Genomic DNA, 26,831 nt, shown 5'->3' with positions numbered 1-26,831 from the left:
TAGGTACAACCAACAGTACAACCTTAAAATCATGCCCAGAATAAACAGGCAGCAGGTGTAAAGAGGCTTGTACTTGAGTAATGTGAAACATTTGGGGTTCTAATGAAGATTTTAGTATATTTAGTACTATTTGAAGTTTATTCAGTGTCTTATCCAGGAAACTGGAGAGAATAACACTGCAATAGTCTAATTGTGAAGTAATAAAGAATGGATTAGCTCAAACCCACATCAAACCACACCCAGAAACCAAATCTCCATTAAATTAAGTCAGTGGGTAGGCATTATTTCTGAATATGTACTGGATGTCAAAAACTCAAACCTATAAACACTCTTCTCAAAACCATATTAACCAAAACCCAGTGAGAAAAGGTTGTGAAAACTATTATAAAATGGTAATACTAAATCAATAACAATGTGTTCCAGAAATTCCCATATACATTTTTCACATTACATGATATTTCAACTGTATGTTATGTCTAAAGAGTTTGTAGTGTAAAGACAATACACAAATACCATAATTCCAAATAACCAGTACTGTTTGAGAAATATAGTGTAGGTTCATTAACATTAACGTCTAACAGCATGTTGCTGTTGACATCCTGAATGCACAGTTCATTCTCATTAAATGGATATAGGGCAATATTTTAAGTCAAAGTAAATAAGATATATGAAGTATATATGATAAAACCTACTAAGTGATTAATGTAAACAAGCAAATAAAGCAACACCCTCCCAAGAGTAAACAAAAATTAGGACAGCCCAGGAATTAACCTACAATTAATATTACTTTAGTCCTTATTCCTAATAATCATATCCAACAGGCAATATCCAGATACATTTTTTATGAATAGGGGATGTTCGTCATTTTCTTATCAGAAATTGTCTGGAACACAAAAATAAAAGTGACATCTACTTTTTGGCCGCAGGTGGTGCTACAGTGTAATGGATGCTGGCCTTTTGGACTCCAATCATTTGCTCCTGTTTCAGGTGTTGCTGTTTGATCCCTTCCGGTCTCCGTACAGGAATTTCAACTGCATGACGTCATTTATCCTGCAAACTTGAGATACAACAAAACTGAAAGGGGTTATTTTCCCTCCTTTAAAAATTACGGGATTAAGCCAAATATTTCCCTAAAAGTGATTTTTAAAGTTCTTCGATGAGTAATTAAAAAAAAAACTAAACATAACTTAACTGGATCAATATGACAACTTTCTAAAACAAATTTGAAGAAAATAAAATCACGACGCACTCCGCAATTATGGAGGAACTTGAAGGTGAGCAGACTTAAGTTACTTCCAAATTGTTAGTAACGCTTAGGCCTATATGTGAATAAACATTGATTTAAAAATGTTTATACAGTCACAGTATGTTTGCGTCTGAGGTAGGGAAACCTATGCTCAATCGAGTAGAAGGATGCGCGATCTTCTAGACTAGGTCGATTTGTGAGCGGATAGTGTTTACGTCAATCTAGCCGCTACAACGTGTCTGTTTAACTTAACGTACTGTCTATACTTCGTAACAACGGCTGTAATTCCACCACCAAGCCCTGACCGATGTGTAAAAATATGCTATTAAAAATGTTCTTTCTGTTCATAACTTCGTTTGTAAATAAGTCTATTTGTTCCCCCCTACTATGTTCGTTGGATTGAAATGGTAACCTGTGTTCAGGCTTTTGTGCGAACAAAACTTCATGAAAATGTTTAAGGAATGATATAAGGATAATGAATAATCAGAACAATACGCAGGCATATTATAATGGTTTACCTATGTTCTAAAAAGTCAACTTGTAAACACTGACTGTTAAAAGGCGTAGATGTTCTTTTTGTCCCAAAATTTTTTTACACCGTTGTTCAGTCAACATAACATTAACACGAATTCGATGCAGCTGTGATTTCCTTTTATGAACGGACCGAGCCGTATATTCGTCCTGTAATGGCATCAATTTATAATTACAGGTACAGATGGACGCTGCTGTGCAGGTTGCAGACGAACAATCCAAGATGCTGTATATGTGACGGTTCTTCAAGGAACTTGGCACAATTCCTGTTTTAAGTAAGTCAAAAAATTACATTTTCGATTTTGTTTAATGAATGATATCAGATGTATTGTAGGAAACCCAAGGTATATGAAAGTTAATTCCTTCTTACACAAAATAATCAGCATTTATGTCAATGGGGACAAGGGACTTGTAACTGATAACATTCAGCTTTTGAATTATTCAGGTATTATTTACTGCATGCAGATGCTTAGATATTGACTTGTGTCTAGTCCCAGAGAAATCCACCTGTCCTATGGAGTACTGTGGCATCTTTGGCCTGGAATGTCTCCTTTTAGGGTTCAATCCAAGGTAGAACTCTAAATCTAGTCAATCACCACTATTTGGATATACAAGATCCCAACGCATCTGTCTCAAGCCATGATAACTTTGTTAATCCTGGCAGTTTCTCTTTGTAGTTTGATGATTGTCAGGACGTAGACTTACATTAACTATCTAGCATTACCGGTCACTGTCCCCCGGGGAGAACATTCTAGACCTTGACTGAACACAGAAAAATACAACAGAATACACTTTTAGCTCTCAAAACTATTTGTAATAATTTCACTCAGGTTTTCCATTCCTGATGAGAATGTATGAATATTATGAAGGTAGATTCATAAGATAATATGAATATATCCTTCATAAACAAAAATGTATGTGATAATGGAGCTTAAATTTGTAAAGCACATGGTCTAAATGACAGTATTTTTTTATATTGTCATTTAGACCAAGGGAAGCTTAGTTGAGGGCAGAGCTGTGGAAGCATGGAAATACAATGCAGCAAGGAGGGCACTCACTGGGACCATCCAAAACCCACATTGCCATACAAATTTAAATTTTTTAACTGGTCATAAGTTTAATCAAACTGAATCAAGTAGAGCAGTGTTTTTGCTCACATTTAATTATGTTAATATAGTGCATTTATTTAATTTTGTTATTTCGATTCAACTTCAATAAATAAAGTCTAAAATTAAGTGGTTTTGGCATCCTAGCAGGAGCCATTTCCGATTACATCTCCCCTGAGTTGAAGGGGTTGACATCTGTGAGTGTAACAAAAATTTGCTCTAGCACTCAAATTTCAAGTAAAGCGTTTCAGCAGCACAACATCATTACATAACCCAGGATTTGGGTCTCTTTCTCTACTTCTATTATTGTCTCTTTCATGGCACCACTTCACCTGGTGTCAGTTCAGAAGACAAGCAGCTCTGACATCTTGTATCTCACTCTTCATCTGTTTTTACTGCTTTATCCCCTATCTCTTCTGTCTCTCTCCCCTTCTCTCCCCCTCTCTCTATCCTCTCCTGTCTCTCTCTCCCCCTCTCTCTATCCTCTCCTGTCTCTCTCTCCCCCTCTCTCTATCCTCTCCTGTCTCTCTCTCCCCCTCTCTCTATCCTCTCCTGTCTCTCTCTCCCCCTCTCTCTATCCTCTCCTTTCTCTCTCTCCCCCTCTCTCTATCCTCTCTCTCCTCTGTCTCTCTCTATCCTCTCTATCCTCTGTCTGTCTTTCTCTCCCCCTCTCTCTATCCTCTCTCTCCTCTGTCTGTCTTTCTCTCCCACTCTCTCTATCCTCTCTCTCCTCTGTCTGTCTCTCTATCCCTCTTCATCTCTCTCTCCCACACTCTGTCATTCTCTCTTCCCCATCTCTCTCTCCCCACTCTCCAGTATATACTGAACAAAAATATAAATGCAACAATTTCCAAAATTTTACTGAGTTACAGTTTATATAAAGTCTCTTGAGATTAATTGATTAGTCCCTAATCTATGGATTTACCGATTTCTGCATTTGGTGACACCAAATTCAGATATTTAACTAGTTATTTAATACAGATATGCAACCAGTCAGGATTTGGGGTTACCACCATTTGCCTCATTCAGCAAAACACCTCTCTTTTACATAGAGTTGATATGGAATGGCTCTTCCTCATGGTGTGTCCCATTCAATGGCTGTGCATAATTGCTGGATATTGGTGAGAACTGGAACATGCTGCAATATACGTTGATCCAGAAGACAAACATGCTCACTGGAGGACGTCTGAGTATACAGGCCTTGGAAGAACTGCAATAAATTAATCTTCCAGGAGTCGTGTACTGATCTCTGTGACATGGGACTGTGCATTATCATGCTGAACGTGATGGTGGTGGATCAATGGCACTCAAGATCTCGCCAGGCTATCTCAGTGCATTCGTATGGCCATTGATAAAATGCAGTTGTTCATTCTTGGTAGCTTATGCCTGCCATACTATAACCCCAAATGACTACGGCATGATGTTCTCATGTTTGGTATCAGCACACCACTCGCCCCCAGTGCCCATTACAAGTCTGCAGTCTGCACATTACCGTCAAAAGCAGGGTTTAATTGGTGACAAACTCCCTTTTCCGATGTGCCAGTGGCCATTGAAGGAGAACATTTGCCCACAGAAGTTGCTTGTGACAACGAACTGTCCAAACCCTGGTGAGGAAAAGGATCACCCAGATGAACGTCCCTGAGATGGTTTAGGGTCATTTGTGCATAAATTCCTTGGTTATGCAAGCCTACTGTTTCATCTGCTTTCCAGGTGGCTGATTTTAGACCATGGATTATCTTGGTAATGGTGAAGAGAGAAACTTGTGTGTTTATGGAATATTCTTGGATCTTTCATTTCAACTCTTGAAACATGGAACCTAGAAATGAAATGTTTTGGTTCCAAGAATGGTTCCTCTCCCCTCCCCACTCTCTAACCTCTCCTCCGACCCGCATTTCCTGCGGGCGTTAGTTTATTCTGGTGACTTGTACCACATTTTGTTAAAAAAAAAAAAATGGGTATCATATATATTTTGGCCATTTAGTACAGAATTCCTTTAATTTTTTCACTGTCCATGTAGAACATTGTTATAAATCAAATCAACAACTTTCTTTAGTTTCAGTGTTTCCTACTGCTCTGTTCTTTTGTGCGCCGGGCCTTGCACCTCCTAGTTCTAACGCATTGTAAACCGGTGACGTTATCTTTATTCCAGTGAAGCTGACGTTGTCAGATGGACGTATAGGTAGAGACTAGACTCCTCTGTGTGTGCCCCCGCTGCCACATTCCCAGACAGCGATTCAGAGTAGCAGGCCCTCCGTTCCAGACACTGCACACAGTTCTTTGTTTTCCCAGGCAGAAGTGTGTCCTGGTTTCTCCCGAAGTACTGTCCTTTTTGTGTAGGATAGTTTTGCATGGGCTGTTGCCCCAGGTGGGTGGACATTTCAGTTAAGGTCCCACAGAAGGGTCTAAATTAGGGGTCTCCAACAGGTTGATTGCAAGCTACTGGTAACTCGCATCCCGCTTTTTGTAAGTAGCTTGCAAAACTTTTATGAAGGTGCAGTTTTCATGTGTTTCATTGCTATAAAACAAATGACATTACAAGTATCATCATAGGCTCCCACCTATTGTCCAAGCAATTCAACATTGACATTACCGCTACACTTTTAACATTAGTAGCTTAGAAAGTTTCTGCTAATTCCTTTCTAGCATTTTTGGCCCTCTGGGTGGTACTCATTTTTGATTACTCAGTTGCAAAACATGATAACTGCATCATGTGGATTGCCAAATACTTCAGACTTTCCCCAAACATAGCAGAAGTATATAATGAATAAGTGCATTATTTGAAGGTATATTCATTTTTTTTCACCATTCTGCTTATTTGAGGCAAATACAAATTGTTGGTTCTGCTGCTTTGGGTGATCACAGGCCAATACCAATACATTTTTAATAATAAACTTGAACGATTTTGAACTCATTATAGTTTGAACTACTGCCATCATATCTGCATTTAAAGAAAAATTTGTTGACACCTGAATGCTGTGGAAATGCGTGAATTGGCTACACTCAACAAATGTTTGCATGTAGTAAGATCTGTCCATGAGAGGGTGTGGTATATGGCCAATATACCATGGCATGTCTTAAGTATGTTGTAGTGCCTGGACACTACCCCTTAGCTGTGGTATATTGGCAATGTATCACGAAAAAGGATTCAAACCACCTAGTTTATAAGAGACTGTGTAGAGTGATGTGTGACATGTGATGTTTGACATCACCTTATGTTTTAATGTACTTTGCCTTGAAACCTGTCTTTTAGTATAAATTCATATTTAGGTTTCATTAGTGGTGCAAGCTTGCACACACATCATTGTTTTTATACACTTTGTTTGGCTGGGACTCCTTGACTTCCACAAGGGCCAGGCATTGGTTGATACTTGTATATTAGGCTCTGCTGCAGAACATTCCAAACTATCTCACCTCAAAGATGAAGTGGAAAAACAGCTGTTATCAAGCATGCTCATAGGACTGGTTAGTTCTAGAAGTAAGACAGGCTTATTCAGAGTTGGATAAAACTGCTCTATACCCCACACTCATGGAATATTTTGCAGAGTGAACTTACATTCAGTGCTCCGGTGCCTGTAAGGCAGTTCAAATGTCTGGTAAATGTCCTTCTTTCATGTCTGTATTTTGTGTGTTTTTCTTGCTTTAAATGTAAATGGACCTAGTTCGCAGTTTAAATGTTCCTACTCGACAAAGCAACAGAAATAGAATAGTTAGTAAAAGATACCACAGTAGCAGTAAGGGTGGTAATAATAATAGCAGCAGGATCGAGTATTGGAAGTAATAGAATATTCATGACAGTGTTTACAGTGCTTATGCCTCTATTTTCAGATGTTTCTGTGAATTTGTGTGCCCAGTCGATCTGAGTGTGTAGGTGGTGAGCAGATGTTGCGGAATGACACTGTTTCTGAGCCTCTTAATTAGGCCCTATGATGTACCCTATTTCACACGGGTGTCTTAAATGTGTGGGCGCTTGTCCCCAGTGCTCTTCACCACTCACTGGACGGCCCTGTGGTCGCGTGCACAGCACTTGGCACATCCCATACTAGGTTGTGATGTAGCAAGTCAGGACACTTTCAGTGTTGCAGCCATGGCAATTTCTTTAGTCACTTGAGGGTAAACTTAAAACGGCTGACTCTCTAGTTGAGTGCTGTTGATTGTGGATCGGGCATGTTCCCTCTGCTTCCTTAATTCAACCCTCAGTAGCTGCGTAATTGGTAAGCCTAAAATAAAACTGTTCACGGTTATATTGCAACTATTTCTGGTGGATTTTCGAAGTACGCATCCGTGCATGCTTTTTTAGGCCATGTTCGGGATGTACCACGTAGGATGTGTTTCACTGCACAGAAACATGGACACAATTGCCTTCACACTTGCAAAGATCTGGAGGGGCTCTGTTGTAGAGATAAAATGTGGTGCACATAGCCTCGGACGGTGGCAGCTAGATCTATTGATATCTGCAAGTTTACACAACTAAATGATGTAGCACCTCAAGTCTTCTTCGATATGTCTTGGAAAATGTAGTGTAATGAAAACAAGCCCTAAATAAAGTCTTCCCAACTGGGGAACTGGGCCATGTGAAATTAATTTGCCTATTGTTATTGGGCGAAGCCTGCTGACTCAAGTCAAACAGATATTAGTTTCCTCTGCCTAATTTACTGCGGGGTCTGATGATGTAACCCATTTCAGATAATGTTTTCAATAATCTCATAAAGATCTGATATTACAGGTCAAAATATCAATTTGCAGGGGAACAATGTGAAGCCGTGATGTGAATGGATGTGAGCTCTGGAGCCATGCTCCCTGCCCTTTTTCATTACAATATACTGATAAAGAGAGGTTGCATGCTGTGTTACGGCTTCTTGAACTGAATTGAGGAAATGAAATGAATAAGCTATAGTTCTTAGTCTAAGCAGGTTAATCCATGGCATTGTCTGGAGAGCCAGTCCTTCCTCTCACCTGACATGTTTTTCTCTCTCTTTTTCTTTCCTTCTTAGTTAAAAGACGTGCTATTTGCTCTTAGGTCTGATAATCTTGGTTTTAGTTTTTTGTGGTATTTCGTCAAGGATTATGCTAATCTTCAGTTATCTCTACATTGCGTACGCTGTGACCCATCAATCTAATGTGTCCTTTGCTATGGTGTTGGTATGACAGTGAGGGAGGTTATTGTGACTCAATAGGCAAAGGCTCTTTTCAGTTTCCTAGTAAAAGTCTGTTTCTCCGTGGCACACCTTGAGCTCCTGTGTGACACATTTGAGGCAATACATTATTCACACAAGCAGGTGTGTCTCTGCGTGACTTCCATCCGTTTCCATGATCGTTAAACAGAAAACACTGGCACTGTACACAATGATTTACAGGTGGCACAGAGGGGAAGCTCATACTCAGTGTAGGCTGCGATTGTGAGAAAGTCCCGGCACTATAGTCACTTGTGTAATCCGTTTGGTCTACTGATCGATCATTAACCTCCTCCCCTTTCCCCCAAGCTGTAATGTTGTTGTGGAAGAGCTGGTCTTATTAGATACTGCACTAACCCAGGCATTAAAAGGCAAATCCTGCTTAATGAAACATTTGTTTGGGATAAAGTGTTGTAGAATATTAGCTGCTTAGCTACTCTTTTGTACTATTTTGGTTGGTTCTGGATATGAGTGTTTGTTTACATAAACTGCGGAAATACTGCTCCATTTGATGCCACACCTAGGAATTTTGATTCGCTAATATTTAAAAATGACAAACATACTATTCAAGTCACACCCATTAGAATTATAAGGTTACTCCCTAAAGGCCAACATCAAATGGTGCTGTACTCAATAGTTTGGGAATGAGATTAAGGCTCTGCTACTAACCCACACAGATTAACTAACATACTAAACAGTTGCTCAGAGTACAGAGGAAGAAAAATAATAGTAGAGTTTTATATATGTATGTTAGTTAATCTGTGTGTGTGTCTCACACACACAGTGGATATAGAAAAGTCTACACACCCCTGTTAAAATGCCAGGTTTTTGTAATGTAAAAGAATGAGACAAAGAAATCATGTCAGTACTTTTTCCACTTTTAATGTGGTCTATAACGTGAACAATTCAATTGAAAAACAAACTGAAATCTTTGAGGGGGAAAAATAAAAAACTCACAATAACCTGGTTGCATAAGTGTGCACACCCTTAAACTAATACTTTGTTTAAGCACCTTTTGATTTTATTACAGCACTCAGTCTTTTTGGGTAGGAGTCTATTAGCATGGCACATCTTGACGTGGCAATATTTGCCCACTCTTCTTTGCAAAAGCGCTCCAAATCTGTCAGACTGCGAGGACATCTCCTGTGCACAGCCCTCTTCAGATCACCCCACAAATGTTCAGTTGGATTCAGGTCTGGGCTCTGGCTGGGCCATTCCAAAACATTAATCGTCTTCTGTCGAAGCCCTGCTTTTGTGGATATGGATGTGTGCTTTGGGTCATTGTCATGCTGAAAGGTGAACTTCATCTTCAGCTTTCTAATGGACGCCTGAAGGTTTTGTGCCAAAGTTGCCTGGTATTTGGAACTGTTCATAATTCCCTCCACCCTGACTAAGGCCCCGGTTCCAGCTGAAGGAAAAACAGCCCCAAAGCATGATGCTGCCACCACCATGCTTCACTGTGGGTAGGGTGTTCTTTGGGTGATGTGCAGTGTTGTTTTTGTGCCAAACATGCCTTTTGGAATTATGGCCAAAAAGTTCAACCTTGGTTTCGTCAGACCATAACACATTTTCCTACGTGCTTTTGGGAGACTGGGCTTAGATGTTTTTCATTGTAAGAAAAGGCTTCCATCTTGCCACCCTGCCCCATAGCCCATTCATATGAAGAATACAGGAGATTTTTGTCACATGTAGCACACAGCCAGCATTTGCCAGAAATTCCTGCAGTTCCTTTAATGTTGCTGTAGGTCTCTTCTCGTCTTTTTATCAGTTTTGGAGGGATGTAAAGTTTGTGATAATGTCTCTGTTGTGCCATATTTTCTCCACTTGATGAGGACTGTCTTCACTGTGTTCCATGGTATATCTAATGTTTTGGAAATTCTTTTGTACCCTTCTCCTGACTGATATCTTTCAACAATGAGATCCCTCTGATGCTTTGGAAGCTCTCTGTGGACCATGGCTTTTGCTCTGAGATGCAACTAAGAAAATGTCAGGAAAATCCTATAGAACAGCTGAACTTTATTTGTGATTAATTAGTCACTTTAAATGATGGCAGGTGTGTAATGACTATTTAACATGAGTTTGAATGTGATTGGTTAATTCTGAACACAGCCACATCCCCAGTTATAAGAGGGTGCAACCAGGTTATTGTAAGGTTTTTATTTTTCATTTTTCCCCCTCGAAGATTTCAGTATGTTTTTCAATTGAATTTTTCACATTATAGGTCACATTAAAAGTGGAAAAAGTTCTGACATTTCTCTTTGTCTCATTCTTTCACATCACAAAAACCTGGCATTTTAACAGGGGTGTATATGTGTCTGTGTATGTCTATGTCTGTGTATGTCTATGTCTGGATATGTCTATGTCTGTATATGTCTATGTCTGTATATGTATGTGTTTTTGTTTTCAGTAACTTGTGTAGGCTTTAGGCCAAGTTTGGCCATTCCAAGGGCACCATTTGCTATTCCATACCACACTCCCTTCACTAATGTGATCTTTATCTGGACAGCCTTTCAGCACCCCTCTGCTCTTCCTCAACATCCCACTGTGCATGAGAAGGGCCGGAAATCCTGTTTCACTCTTTCCCTGATTACCTATTCCTGCTTTTATCAGGTTAGGCTGCTCTTTCTTGCACGATGTGCTAGATTCTATGAACTACCTTTAGTTATAAACAATTAATAAACCATTGTGAAAGGAAATGTAGCTTCCTTTTTGTGTAGATCTAATCTTGTTTGTGTAGATTTTCTTCCAAAATGCTGATAACCATGTTTCACGTTTATTTGCAAAATGTTATGCTGATAAAAAAATTCCCTGACTACCCCATTTTAATCATCTTCACTCATGGCCTGTAGGGCATTTCTAACTCACTGAACATTTCCATCGCTATTAGTCAGCCATACATTTATCTGATTTTCCTTGTTTCCTAAGAAACACTTTCCGGATTACACTATATTGCCCAATAACAGTCTCTCTTGTGCCCCCTCAACCCAGAGCTGCTTTCCTTGACTGGAGTAGAGGTGGCACAAGAGAGGCTGTTATGGAGCGATTCTAGACAAAGGTCAACCTGAGCATTTTAAACAATTTCTAATTTCAAAAAGGAAATATTATTTTCTAAAATATATTTGTGCAAACTTATTTGAAGAGCTTTGACTTTTGTTTGTATGTTCTGCAGTCTTTTAAAGGTAAGAAGGAACCACTAGAACCGCAATGTAACATCCATAAAGTGTTTCTTATTGGATAAATAAATCATATCTTATACATATAAGTATCAGACCCTTTGCTGTGACACTTGATATTGAGCTCAAGTGCATCCTGTTTCCATTGATAATCCTTGGCATTTCTACAACTTGATTGGAGTCCACCTGTGTTTACTTCAATTGATTAGACTTGATTTGGAAATGCTATCAATAAAATGCCCCTGTGTTTGTTGTCCATAAGACACCTGTCCATACCATAACCCCCCCCCCCCGCCACCATGGGCCACTCGATCCACAACGTTGACATCAGCAAACCGCTCACCCATACGATGCCAGACACGCTGTCTGCCATCTGCCCTGTACAATGAAAACCGGGATTTATCCGTGAAGAGAATACCTCTCCAAAGTGCCAGACTCAATCGAATGTGAGAATTTGCTCACTCAAGTCGGTTACGACGACAAACTGCAGTCAGGTCCAGACCCCGATGAGGACGACAAGCATGCAGATGAGCTTCACTGAGACGGTTTCTGACAGTTTGTTTCCCTGAGACGGTTTCTGACAACTTTTAGGCCTAAATGCCAAGCACTGTGTTTCTGGTGCAAACAAGGCATTGCTCATAACCTGGCTAAAACTATCCCTATGTTAAAGTGGGAGCTTCATGCTATAGGGATACTTCTCAATGGCAGGAACTGGGATACTGTTCTGGGTTGTGGAAAGGATGAACAAAGGAAAATACATAGAGGTCCTTGGAAAAAGAATCTGATTCAGAGTGCACAGGACTTACGACTGGGGGCCAAGATTAATCTGTCAGCACAAAAAGGCGACCCCAATCACAGATCCAAGACAATGCTAGAGTGGTTTTGGGACAAGTCTGTGGATGCCCTTAAGTCCTGTTAAACATCTGTGGCAAGACCTGAAGATTGCGCCCCCATCAAATCTTAGAGTATCTACAAGGAAGAATGGGTGAAACTGCCCATTCTTCCTTGTAGATTCCCAGGTGTTGTGAAGTTGGTTGACACCTTCTACGAAGCACTGAAAGGATCTGAATTCATGAGAATGCTTACTTATATTTTCAATAAATGTTCATGTTCTTTGAAAAACCTGTTTTTCATGTATCGTTGTTGGACATAGTGTGTATATTGTTGGCCAAAAAAAAAATGTAATCAAGTATATGTAGGATTGATTTACTATTCAGACTACCTCGTTATGTAATCCTAAAGCACTGTCATCTGCTGACCTTTTAAAACAATCCAAATGCCAAACGTTTTTATTTGTAATTGTTTATTTATTTTGCCCTTTCACACCTATTCACACCTATACATCCATACCATCAATCATGGTATTCTCTTCAAAATTTGTTCAGCCAGGTGTTTTTCTTGACCTGGCAATACTTTGGAAGAGCTGGTCTTTCTACAGGTTTCAACCTTACACTTACAGACTAATTTCCCCAAACAGCTTTGTAGAAGACCACTCTTTGGGTTTTACACTCCCTCCAAGTGGTTCTATAGACAGACACATTCAAATGTAATTACTATTTTGTAGGTCTATTCTGGGAGATTTGAATGTTAGGATTTTATGCACAAGTTGCCCATGTAAAAAATGAAACTTAGTACAGTAACTTAATAGATTTACATTTTAAATCAAGCATCAGTCCACTAGACATTTAGACAAATCTGTGCAGACAAATCACCCTATTTTTTGTTGTTCCCCCCCAGGCTTTAAATGGTTGTCATGGTTTCTGTCGGATAGGAGCTTCTGCCTGAAAAACAACCAGAACGCATTAAGATGCTGGAATGTGGCTGTGGATAGGCAGGGCTGGTGTTGGTGGAATGTGGCTGGGGGTTGGCTGGGTTGATATTGGTTGTTGGTATTTAGTACAATGTTAATGACCATCCTTTCACACAGACTACTGCTCAACAATCTTTTGGAAAACGTTGACTACTTCTCAATGCTTTTCTGGGAAACCACAGCCCTCAGGTAGAATCTTTGTGTATCCACTAATTAGTGTCTTCTCCCTATGTTTTCCACTACGCGATGTAACAAGTTTTGATGAACAAGGTAACCTGCAACATACTAAAGAAAGGTCTGAAGAAAGGTCTGAAATCCACAAAGGTCCAGTTTAAAATCCACAAAGGTGTAACCTTTGTGGATTGTGGGAATGATTACTCCCATTATGTGCACCAGTGTCATTTATTACCTAAGGAATGACTTCTACTGCTTTTTCTCATCTGTTAATCCCACTTATTTGATATTTTCATCATTTTTTAACTGTCTTTGTCAAGGGGATTGGTTGAAAGTGAACAGATGTTGGTTCAGCTGTGGTGCTTCCAAATTCACACCTGATTTAGAGCACACATCACATCCCCAGTGTTTTTGTTTTTGTCAAATATGGTTTCTTTCACTGTCATTTTCTGGGTATTTCTGATCTTGCTATGTGTTTCTTTGTTTTTTTTAAGCTCTCAGCTCAGTGAATAAGTAAAAGCTTACAGACATTGTCTGTGAGTGAAAATGTAAATGCCTTGGCCGTCCACAGGTCTTTGAAATTATAACCCCAAAGGCATTGTAGTCTGTCTCCTGAATCACCCTAAACCGATAGCGCTAAGCTTTTCTGAAAGGATTCACCTTTCCACCTTCTTTTCTGGCAGAGGTCATCAAGTGTGTTTTCCCATCCTCAGGTGTTCGGAGTGCTGTGACCGTCTGACCAACTGGTACTATGAGAAGGATGGTCAGCTATACTGCCGTAAACACTACTGGGAGAAGTTTGGAGAGCTGTGTCATGGCTGCTCTCTGCTCATGACTGGACCTGCCATGGTGAGTTGCTCCACTGTAACTTCTTCACCTGACTGTCAGTGAGCAGTAGTGTAATATAATATGCACTTCATCAGAATTATGTTTTTCTTGCAACATAGTGATACATCAAGTGTTATTTTTCTTGCTAGGACTAGACATTGAGCAATTGGAGTTATTCTTTCGGCATTTGTTTAGAACTTGAACTCAGACGGCCTGTATCTCAGACGGCCTGTATCTCAGACGGCCTGTATCTCAGACGGCCTGTATTTCAACCACATATTATGCTTGAGTGCTGGCCAAAAGATGTATGTTAGGCCATTCTACTTTTGAAGTAATTTGTTTGACAATAAGATAAAAACACACTATCCATAATAATAGGCAAAACTGAGCCTTTGCAAAAACAAATTGAATGGTAAAATGTTTCCATGCCACATTCTGACTAATATCAGCATAACCTAGGAATCTTTTCTGGGTTTTTCAACCAGGATACATGCATTTTAGGACATTTGTGGATGGGATAATGGTTTTACATGTGTCAACTAAAAAAACAGAATACCGTAATCTCAATTCTAACAGGAAATGTGTGTGTATGTAAACACAGTCGCTGTGTCCACTGTAGACCATGTTATCCCATGAGGTTGATCCTGGATCCAGGTTATAATAATGCAATACTAGTTTGGTTCACTCAGATCTCATAGAACATAAAAACTAAATCTTGTTGTGAAGAACAGTCAGACAAAGCTGTACATTACATACTGTAGTATAATAATTCACTGTTTGGTATAAATTGCATTTAGAGGTCTAGGCTCATTGTTAAATAATATTAGATCAGTAACTTTCAGTTGTTAGGTCCAGGTTAAGGGAGTTGTGCAAAAACAGGATCTGTTTTTCTCCAAGTGTACAAATTTAAAGAACTGTCAGCTTTTCCCAGTTCTTCTCCCACTTCTCAGCTTCCTGCAGAGTCACTAGGGAGAGGGCTAAAACCCTCTGTGTTGTAACAAGCATCTCCTTGGTGACTGAGATCAGTGGTATGTACAGAAGAGGTCATGGGGACTGGGCCCTGGCTCAGCAGTAATCATCCCCCAGAGGGCAGCCATAGCCCCCTGAGTCTTGTGTCTGGAAGTTAGGTTCCCCATCATGGTATTTCGGTTAGTTAGGTTCCCTATCATGGCCTTTCTCTGTTATTCTCAGTACAGTCTCCACAGTCCACTCTCCGGCACAAGGATTTGTACGGGGAGGGGTTAGCAGAGACCATGTTGTGGTTTTGGAGTCAGTTCGTCACTTGATTCAGTCCATTGCGGTGCGAAGACAACAGATGCTACCCTCACTGAACAACCAGACCAACACAGTGTTTATTAGAGGCAGTTTTCGAAAACTCAACTATCTGCCAGGGTTACAATATTTAAGCTTGACCACGTTGGTCAAAACCGTGTTTGTCTTCCAGAATTAGACAATGAGGTGATCGTCATGCAATGGGGGAAAAACTATGAACAGTGGTTATCAGTTACGTTAGCTTTTCCGTTGTTTTATCAGTGTTATCGTATGGCTTATACATGGGGTTAGAGAGCCTTGTTTTAACAGGGTTACCGGCCCTTTAATTCAGGTCTAAATACAACTGCTGATTGTACAAACAACTGGTCTGAAAAGGGTGATTTCTCTTTAAATTGATTAAAGTGGGTCCGAAAACTGAAGTTTGCCAGTGAGCAATACACATAATGGGCCTTTCTATTTGTTCTTGGCAAGATTGGCTCTGGAGGGGAGGTGCCAAGTATTTCTGGCAGGAAAATATTGGCACCCTTCTCATACTCAACAGCCGAAGCAATGCGTAAATCGTATGGCTGTTGGGGTTCTGAGCAAAGGAGAGCACAGAGCAGTGTGGAATAGGCAGCCTATGGCTGTTGTTTGCAATGCCGGCTATAGAACAAAAACCCACTGTACTTTAAAAAGGAGATTGTGGCATAACATTTTTAAGGTTGCCTAACTTTGTCTGTGGAGGTGTTTTATGGTTCTGACACAAGTAGTAAATCCTGTCAAATTAGACTGTATTTGAATCTTTAATCTTTAAATCTTTAATCCTGTCTTTTGGGGAGATTGGAAAATGAACGATGGCAAACTTGAGTGTGCCTGCAGTATTATGTTGGTTACACTCTCATCCACACCTGGACTATGACACAACCGTGTGACTAGCTGGGGCTCCTTCCGGCGGTTTATGACTGAGGTCAGGGTATTAATATGCCAGCCTGGAGGGAGGGAGTTACAGCTATAGGCCCACACATGGCTTACATCACCCAACCTAATCACACTGATGCCTGCAACTGGAACAAGATCCTTGGAAATGATCTTACTCATAGTAGCCTACGATGAAGAGCAGGGAATGGAAAAGGTTATCCTGCTTCAAAGACTAGAGATTTTCATTAATATCATCTTCACATTCCTCATGTTATCTCTTTTTGAATTCATCTGGAGAGGACCTCGTGTTCCAGCAAAACATTGCTAACCATTTGAATGTGAGCTCCAAGAAAAAATAGCAGCACATTGTCTTTTGCAGTCTTACTACTAATGAAACTGAAGTTTGTCAGCTCTGACTGCTTTAAATAGTTTATCTGCCCACATTCTCTCGGCCACATGGAAAGGATCAGATTTAGACTTTCCAGGTGTCCATCCATCATGCAATCACTTCAGATCCAGGAATGAAGTTCAAGCCTACATTAAGTTGCCTCTGGAGCTCCTTTAAGGCACATGGTGGGTGGGTGGGTTTCAGGAGCTTTATTCAAGGTCTACATTAGCATGATGTCAAGACCAACAGGTTAGGGTTTTGTAAGTCATAGAGACTAACAATCTAACCTTTTCTCTGAGGTGTGAAGACTGTGTGAACACCTCAGCGAGAGGCGTGCTGTCACAAGAGAAGGCAGGGCTTGAGTGCCAGGGAGGTGGATTACGTTATAGAAGATTCCAGACAGGTTGAGACTCAATGTGTCACTACCACAAACAGAGGAGGACGGCACACACACACCATCAGGGAGCACAACGACATACAGCACAACGACATACAGCACAACGACATACAGCACAACGACGTACAGCACAACGACGTACAGCACAACGACATACAGCACAACGACATACAGCACAACGACATACAGCACAACGACATACAGCACAACGACATACAGCACAACAACGTACAGCACTCCTGGAACCCTGAACCTTTTCTGCTTGGAGCTGGAAAGCCATGGGAAAAATCAAAGCCCGGAGACAGACCCACCTTTATCTTTTCTTCCAGGTGGCTGGAGAATACAAGTATCATCCAGAGTGCTTTGTGTGTCTGAGCTGCAAGGTGGTCATTGAGGACCGCGACACATATGCCTTGGTGGAGCGCTCCAAACTGTACTGGTGAGGATGGTTTCCTGTTCACCATGTAACGCTCACATATTTGTTGAGTTTATTTGTTTAGATGGGGAATTGTTTAACTATGTTATTGTTTATTGGAGGTGATTTAGGGAATGTGAATAGAAGCCATTTCTGATGGACCTTTTTAGTTTTATCCTCATTTTAGTAGTCTGTTGGCTGTCCTCTCTCCTCTTGTGACCTGAAAACTGATTGTGTCAAGTGCCTGTTTTGATCACATGAAATGACTTTGTCAAATTCTATTCTAAACAGATTTTCGGCTGAATCTCAGTCCATGAACCACCTGTCTGACTCTCTTCATACCTCTCCTGTCTCTCTCTCTTCATACCCCTCCTGTCTGACTCTCTCTTCATACCCCTCCTGTCTGACTCTCTTTACACCCCACCTGTCTGACACTCCTCATTCCTCTCCTGTCTCTCTCTCTTCATACCCCTAGTAGTGCTGTGGTTCTAAGTATTAACACTTCAAACCACTTAAAACTTGTAAACATCATTATTCAGAATCTTAATTATCCACAACCAATTGTCCTCATGCCTGGTGTCCTCTCTTCTTTCTCGCTGTGCAGTGGGAAGTGCTACAAGCAGGTCGTTCTGGCACCCATGTTGGAGATGCGTTCGGCTGATTCGGCTCTGGACTCCCTGCCTCACACGGTCACCCTCATCTCCATGCCCTCCGCAACAAACAGCAAGAGGGGCTTCTCTGTCTCTGTCGTAGGGGACGTGGCCAGCAGTTCAGCCAGCGTGCAGGTCAAAGAGTGAGTCAATTTGGCCAGGGCCTGAGTCAGACTGGATGAGTCGTGTTGTGGAACCAATTCTAGATTTGCTAGATACTCAGACACACCCACCACTGTATTGTGCTTACTGCTGATTGGTCTACAACCAGCTCTCCTCTGTCCAAACAGTATGGATTCTGATCATAGTTCATTCTGATATATGATGTGTCTTTGTGTATTTCTCTCAGGGTCAGAGGGATGCATATTAGCCCAGAAGTTCGGAATGCCATCCATGTTGGTGACAGGATCCTGGAGATCAATGGTCTTCCAGTTGGGACCTTGATGGAGGAAGAGGTAAGTTGCAGCTGTTCATCATCCACTGATTAAAAGCAATTCAAATTAAATATGTATGAACCAGTTGTTTACCAAAATCGAACTATTACTATTATTAGTACAGTACATGTGTTACTGTTGATCTAATATATGAGAAGAAGCATGCAATCTTTGCATTCCATTCATCATTTAAACATTCTTTAGCTGGGCGAGGACGGCGTCTGGAAAAACTCTCATCACACAACCTCCCCAGAGCACCTCGCTTAAAAATGTGCATTCCACAGGTGCATTCACCCATATCATTTCTGGTCCCGCCTTTCACTTTGTCGCCAGGTGCATTCTCATTTAAATTCTTCTGCTTCATTCAAGTCATGTAGTCCATTTGATAGCTTTTCGGGTGGTCAGGAGTCGGCCTCTTGTTCTCATTGGAAACATGCCTAGTTCCACTAATTCCTTGTACCTAACTACTGTTCTTGGCTCATGTTGCTGTGTCGGAGAGGACTTTGTCCAGATGTATTCTGATTGCTGTTTCAGGTGGAGGAACTCATCCATCGGACCAGTCAGACGCTGCAGCTGCTCATAGAGTACGATCCAGTCAGGCAGCGGTTGGACAAGCTCAGACTGGGGTCCTCGCACAACCGCTTGGGGGTCCCCGCCACCTCCCGCATGCGCCTGTCTTCGCCCTCCGACAGTGTCCTGGAGCGGACAGACGTGGTGGATGATTGCAGCCTAAAGAGGAGGTCTCTGAGGTACAGCTAAGCTGGCCAATCCTAGGAGAGAGTCTGTAGAGGGGAGAAAATGGAGGGAAAAAGAGAAGGTCCAGTTGTTTATAACGTGTTCCAGTGCATCTCCACCCATGTCTGACTGACCTTTTACCTCTGTGTTAATGAAAGACGTAGCAACAGCATCTGTAAGTCCCCTGGTCCAGACTCTCCCAAGGAGCACCCTTTCCTGAGCCGGGACATTGGACGGTCTGAATCCCTGCGCTCATCCAGCAGTTGCTCCCATCGCATCTTCCGTCCCTGTGACCTCATCCATGGAGAGGTGCTGGGCAAGGGCTTCTTTGGTCAGGCTATCAAGGTCAGCTTTTCAGCCACTAATCCACTGCTTTTCCAGATTTGCATTTCAATCTGTCACATTTACTGTACGCCTCCAGATGGAACCCGGTGTTCAGTCCTTTTTTTACCTCATTGACAGGTGACCCATAAAGCCACTGGGGAGGTGATGGTGATGAAGGAGCTGATTCGCTGTGATGAGGAAACACAAAAGACCTTTCTGAAGGAGGTCAGTGTTTTACTTTACTTAAGTCCTGGAGGCTTGGCCTTTCTTCTTGCTATTTCACCTTTTGTTCCAGTACTCAAGACTGTTTTATGTTTTAATACCTCCAGTGTGAAAATGTATGGCAATGGGGATGAATGTTGATTGAAAGAACAGACTTAATCTGACATGTATCTATTTCCTTCCATTTCCAGGTCAAAGTGATGAGAAGTCTGGAACATCCCCATGTGTTAAAGTTTATCGGTGTGCTATACAAGGACAAGAGGCTGAATTTAATAACAGAGTTTATTGAGGGAGGAACACTGAAGGATTTCATTAGAGACATGGTGTGTAGCAACTAGTTTATTCACTTTAAGACTCTCTTCATGCTGTTTCCCTGCACCAAAATAGCCTTTGATGGCACTGGCTCCACTGTTAGTGCTTACCTTAATGGGCTGTGTTGTTTGGTACTGGTTGGACCTACATTATATATTTTATTCATTTGGCACTCATTTACCCAGATTGGCTCACATATAGCAAATTCACCATAAGGCAGCAAGGTTAGACATCTTCATATTTGTAAAACTTTCCTCAATTTATATGTTTTTTTCAATGAAGGAGATATATTTTTTTAAAGTACTGCAAACCCTGCTCAAATAAAGGCTGTGGCTGAGTTATTTTTTTTCTCAGGATAATTTTCAAAATATGATTTTCCCTTTTTTCAGGGATCGTAGGATATTGCTAGGATATTCTACTTCAAAATGAATAAACACTTTAATATTTTGACACAATCAAAATATATAATTTTCACTTCCAGAAATGAGACCAATAATTATTTTTGTCATAATTATAATTGTTTTTTATGTTTTTGTATTCATTACTCATTGTGTTTGCAGAGGAAAGTTAAAAGCCTGTATTAGTATATTCAAAGTAAGGGTTTTGTTTTCTTTATTTTCCATATTTTGGGTGGATGGCTGCATTGGTTTTGCTGTGTTGCAGTGCCCCAGCAGAATCACTGGGCTGGTGGCTCATTGTGGCCTGGCTAGCATATCCACCAGAAAAAAGTTAGAAGTAAAAAGAGCAAGTGATACCAGGTTAAAATTCATGCGTTTATTCCTGTCCCTAACTCCCATATTAGATCTCCCATTCCTCCGATATTAGATTCAACAAAAAGTATGGTTCACAGCAATTAGAGGAAGCAAGGGTTTCTCCTTGCATCTTTAGAAAATACTCTTATGATTTTGACACTCCCTTAATATTCTGTATAGCCATACAGGCTGATGAGGGGGGGCACCCATTAATTTGTGTTTTTGTCCCGGTTACAGGACCAGTTTCCATGGGAGCAGAGGGTCAGCTTTGCTAAAGGCATCGCTTCTGGAATGGTGAGTTGGCCCCTTCCAGGGAGATTGACCACTGGTAGTAAAACTCTGTCCATATAGACACTGGCTGCTTTTTGTTCCAATATTTACAGTGGTAATTAAACCAAATGCATTTTCATGTACTTGAACGATTACATTCCAATACTGCTTTATATCTATTTTCAAAACTTAGCTTTTATTGTTTTAAACAATATAATGGCTTGGGGCTGATAAATAAGCAGGTATTTGTTAAAATACAGATGTTATTTCCCAGGTATTCCTGTTGCCTGTGGGTCATCGGGGCTGTGCAGTAACATATGGGTAGCCATATGCTCCAGACACCTTAAAGTGTGTCTTAACTAAAAACCCGATTCCAAAAAAGTTGGGACACTGTACAATTGTGAATAAAAACAGAATGCAATGATGTGGAAGTTTCAAATTTCAATATTTTATTCAGAATACAAGATAGATGACATATCAAATGTTTTAACTGAGAAAATGTATCACTTTAAGGGAAAAATACGTTTATTTTAAATTTCATGGCATCAACACATCTCCAAAAAGTTGGGACAAGGCCATGTTTACCACTGTGTGGCATCCCCTCTTCTTTTTATAAATGACTGCAAACGTCTGGGGACTGAGGAGACAAGTTGCTCAAGTTTATGAATAGCAATGTTGTCCCATTCTTGTCTAATACAGGCTTCTAGTTGCTCAACTGTCTTAGGTCTTCTTTGTCGCACCTTCCTCTTTATGATGCGCCAAATGTTTTCTATGGGTAAAAGATCTGGACTGCAGGCTGGCCATTTCAGTACCCGGATCCTTCTATGCAGCCATGACATTGTAATTGATGCAGTATGTGGTCTGGCATGTGGTCTGGAAAAATTTGAAAGAGACGACGTCTGGATGGGAGCATATGTTGTTCTAGAACTTGGATATAACTGTCAGCATTGATGGTGCCTTTACAGATGTGTAGGCTGCCCATGCCACACGCACTCATGCAACCCCATACCATCAGAGATGCAACTGAGCGCTGATAACAACTTGGTTGTCCTTGTCCTCTTTAGTCCGGATGACATGGCGTCCCAGTTTTCCAAAATGAACTTCAAATTTTGATTTGTCTGACCACAGAAAACTTTTAAATGATCCTTGGCCCAGAGAAAACGCCTGCGTTTCTGGATCCTGTTTAGATACGGCTTCTTTTTTGACCTATAGAGTTTTAGCCGGCAACGGCGAATGGCACAGTGGATTGTTTTCACCAACAATGTTTTCTGGAAGTATTCCTGAGCCCATGTTGTGATTTGAATTACAGTATCATTCCTGTATGTGATGCAGTGCCGTCTGAGGGCCCGAAGATTACGGGAATCCAGTGTGGTTTTCCAGCCTTGACCCTTACGCACAGAGATTGTTCCAGATTCTCTTTGGATGATATTATGCACTGTAGATGATAACTTCAAACTCTTCGCAATTTTTCTCTGAGAAACTCCTTTCTGATATTGCTCCACTGTTTTTCGCTGCAGCATTGGGGGAATTGGTGATCCTCTGCCCTCTTGACTTCTGAGAGACACTGCCACTCTGAGAGGCTCTTTTTATACCCAGTCATGTTGCCAATTGAAATAATAAGTAGCAAATTGGTCCTCCAGCTGTTCCTTATCTGTACATTTAACTTTTCCGGCCTCTTATTGCTACCTGTCCCAACATTTTTACAAAATGTCTCACTTTCAACATTTGATATGTTATCTATATTCTATTGTGAATTAAATATAAGTTTGAGATTTGTAAATTATTCCATTCCTTTTTTCAAAAGTGTCCCAACTTTTTTGGAATCGGGTTTGTATAAGACTGGCATTTCCCTGTAGAAGTGCTTAATGTTGACAGTTCATCTGGATTCCCTTTTCCTTCAACCCACAGTCCCACCACAGAAACACAACTATGTGGAACAACAAATACATTAGCATTTTCCCACTCAAGGCATTGTTATCCTTTTAAAAGCTACATTGTTTTCTTTGTAGCATAAGAAAGGTTTCTGTCCACAATGTGAAGTGTTTGCTTTTCCCATTTTGATTATTGGTTTGTTTGACTCTCAATTTCTTTTTTTCAGGCCTACTTGCATTCAATGAGCATTATCCACAGAGATCTAAACTCTCACAACTGCCTGGTAAAACTGGTAGGTTAGCTGTCCTTAATTGTACAAGGCTCATCAACTCTCATATAGTAGAGGGGAATATAAAGAAGTTAGATCCTTTCACTCTCCTTATCCACATGAAGAAATACACCTTAATTTAATACTCCAGCGTCCTTACCTATCATTATTTATAGTCATAGTCATTTATTTATTTTTTCTTTCTCTTAAAGTATGTTTGTCTCCTGAACTGTCATGGGTAGGTATACTGTGGGTACTGTACAGTCTTGTTTCAGATGAGCCTGAAGGTAGGGTGTTCTAGGGCATTTTTTGTTGTTGTGACAGGAGACTCTAATTTGACATTGGCAGTGTTCTTGGTACAGGACAAGGCCAGGTTGGGCTGAATCCAACTCACAATAACTGGTTGTCATAGTAAAGCTGTGCATATATTTATGGACCACGTTTGAACCCTGTGAATACAGAGAGCTTAAAGCTGTGGTGTATGAGACCATATACCATGGGTATATTTAATGAATGTATCACAAATAGTAAGTGAGAAACCTGGTAGTTACAACAACAAAAAATGCTAAGGAGGTCAGCTTCTTTGGGGAAGGTACAGTCCCTCCTACTTAATTATAATTGTTTGACAAGTTGTCAGACCAATTATAATTGTTCTGACAAGTATCCACTTGTCAGAAACGTTCTTATTAACAGTATAAGTGAAACACAATACATTATTGTACATTAAGTTCCTGGGTAAAAAAACACTGCCAAAATCAACTGGATATCCATCTGATTAGTTTAGTCACAAGATTGATGTACTCATTGGGTACTAGGAATATGAACCTGAAATACCAAAGGTTACACGTTAACACTTATTTTTCAAGATGCAAAATACTTCCTCAAATGGGGATTAATTTTGTAACCAATACAACAGATCAATGCAAAGAACTTGGAACTAAATGGTCACCTTCTGTAATGCCACCTCTTATACAACATTTTAACTCCAAATGTAATTGGTGTTATACAGAGCCAAATTAAGTGTAGGTCTTTACAAATGCTCCAGGCTGACCTCTTACACCTGACCTCCCCAGGACAACACAGTGGTAGTGGCAGACTTTGGGTTATCCCGGCTTATGGTGGAGGAGAAGGTCAAGCCCCCTCCCCCTGAGAAACTGACAAATAAGAAGAGGGTGTTCAGGCGCATTGACCGTAAGAAGCGCTACACAGTGGTGGGAAACCCCTACTGGATGGCTCCAGAGATGCTGAACGGTGAGTAGACTCAGCACAGAGGTGTAGAACACATTGTTCATGTCAACACTTCATTTTTTCTGTATTGACCTGTTTTTTTAATCTCTCCATTTTGTCGCCTTCAGGTAAACGATATGATGAGAAGGTGGACATTTTCTCCTTTGGTATTGTTCTTTGTGAGGTAAGAGTACCATTACAATACACAGTGTTGGTCAGACACTGAAATCTGGCATGTTGTTCCATTGGTACATCTCTTTTTTGTAGATTATTGGGCAGGTGAATGCAGACCCTGAGTGCCTTCCCAGGACCTATGACTTTGGCCTGAATGTTGCCAAGTTCATAGAGAAGTTTCTCCCTGACGACTGTCCACCAGCTTTCTTCCCATTGGCAGTGGCTTGTTGTGACCTCATCCCTGAAAACCGGTGAGTTGAGCAGCTCTGTATGTGATGGTTTAAGACAATGAGCAGTGAATTTCATCTGAAAGTACTGTATCTAGAAGATACAGTACTATCAGAGGAAAGTGTATTTCTATGTATTGTATTTCTATGGTAGTGACAACTGTGGCGGGCATGTTTCCAAAACATTCTGGAGAAGTAGGCTCAAAGTAGCAGTTAAAGTAATGAGAGAGGGATAGAGAAAAGGGTGGGGACAACTATCACATGGGTTAAAACAGTGTTTGTGACTGGGTTGAACAGCCACATGTAGGAACGTTTACTCCCTCCTTCCCACAAGATGTTATCCAGGCCATTCTCTGCCTTCTAGAGCGGAAAAACCAAACACCCTCAGATCTAGATACCATCTCAGCCTGCCTTCCAAGGGACACGCCTTCGTAGCAGATGTTTCCTCTCACTTTGACCTGGCTAACTACATTCCTGTGCGTAACCTCTGACCTCCACCTGCTTTCTTGTGACCTCTAACCCCCCCCTCCCGTGTATCCCCACTCCCTCCCCAGGCCGGCCTTCCAGAAGCTGGAGGACTGTTTTGCAGCCCTGGCCCTCAGCCAGGAGATGGGCATCCCGCTGCCAGCCGAGCTGGAAGAGCTGCACCAGAGACTGTGTCGACTCCACCCCCCCACGTCAGCCCCGGCACCAGCCCCCTGCCCAGTCCCTACACCAGCCTCAGTTCCAGATCCAACGCCAGCCCTTCCAGGAGAGCACAACCTGGCAGACAATGGCACCTAGCACAATCACCTGCTCCTCTAAATCTCCCAGACCACTCTCCGGTTATCTTACTGGGCTGGTGCTGCATTAACACAGCTGGTGGAGAGGGGAAGGCAGACCTAACGACCGGAGCTAGCTGGTCCGAGCTCCGCTCTCTGTGTGCAAGGTTCTTATGGTCTGCAGTGGAGGTGTGAGTGACCCTACAACTGTGTACCAGAGAGCTGAAATGCAGTGTTTGAAGACAAGGGAGGAGCAACATTTCAATAAGGAGGCGTTTTGGCATTTATATTGATCTCTTCTTTTTTACCCCCATATAAGCACATGCTGTGTTTTCCACATCGATCTACTACCAGAACCTGCTGTGTGGCACCCTGTGGATCAGTTCTGTCTCTTGAAAAGGATTAATCATATTAAGTGTGACAGCATTTCCTATTAATCCTCATGTGAACGCTGTTGTTGTTTTCATCTCATCAGCCGGGGTCTGAAGTTGGGTGTTTGATATATGTGGAGATGAGACTCAGCCCAAGAGAAGACTCTCTGCCAGCACATTGCAGAAGGAAAAAGGACGTTACAGACTGATGTCTGAGAGTTAGCCCAGGACAAGGGGGTTTGGAGTGAAGTATGACCAGTCTCTGAAGAGGCCGTTTAAGCGTAATTGTCATTTGGAGCGGTTGACGTGAGTTCATTCACTGAGGGTGGTTTTAACATGTAGCACAACTTCATAAACTGACTGGTACCTTTTTATGCGCTCCAAAATCTCAGCTGCTGATTGACAATTTGAACCAGAACTCGATTGAGCTCTTGGAGACATCTGACCACTTACTGAAAAGTGAATTGCATAATTAAAACTGGATTTCTTTTTTTTTTTTGGGCTGTAAGAGATGTATAGAAATGTATATATCAGCCTATATCAGCAGTTTCTTACGGGAATCAAGGGTTTGTAGATTTTATGACATTTTGTAGAATATAAAAGCTAAAGGTTTTGTTAGCATAATCTTTTGAAGGTACTGACTTGTATAAATTGTAACCACTGTCATTTATATTACCATAATGTTTAACGAATAAAACCATACAATTCTGAATGTTTTTTTTTTTTTTATATATAGATTTTTTTTGCAATATATTGCTAACTTTAAATCCCCACTTATGGACTTGTCAGTGACCACTAGAGGGTGGAAGTGTATAGCTCAGGAC

The 26,831-nt window shown here is 41.1% G+C and overlaps 1 protein-coding gene across 1 annotated transcript; it reads left to right on the top strand.

Moving 5' to 3' along the window:
• Positions 1-1,030: 1,030 nt before the first annotated feature.
• Positions 1,031-26,696, top strand: limk2 (LIM domain kinase 2). The gene is made up of 16 exons (XM_010896402.4): positions 1,031-1,274; positions 1,956-2,052; positions 13,925-14,060; positions 17,323-17,432; positions 18,013-18,201; positions 18,408-18,513; positions 19,027-19,241; positions 19,386-19,572; positions 19,690-19,776; positions 19,965-20,096; positions 21,075-21,131; positions 23,206-23,271; positions 24,321-24,498; positions 24,603-24,658; positions 24,742-24,899; positions 25,430-26,696. The coding sequence occupies exons 1-16, from the start codon at positions 1,259-1,261 to the stop codon at positions 25,656-25,658; spliced, it is 2,019 nt and encodes a 672-aa protein (XP_010894704.1). The 5' UTR covers positions 1,031-1,258; the 3' UTR covers positions 25,659-26,696.
• The last annotated feature ends 135 nt before the right edge of the window (positions 26,697-26,831 follow it).

The sequence above is a fragment of the Esox lucius genome, chromosome 13 (genome assembly GCF_011004845.1).
Source record: "Esox lucius isolate fEsoLuc1 chromosome 13, fEsoLuc1.pri, whole genome shotgun sequence".
NCBI classification, from domain to species: Eukaryota; Metazoa; Chordata; class Actinopteri; order Esociformes; family Esocidae; genus Esox; species Esox lucius.
Note: the sequence above shows the minus strand (reverse complement) of the source record. Positions and strands in the feature narration are given on the sequence as shown.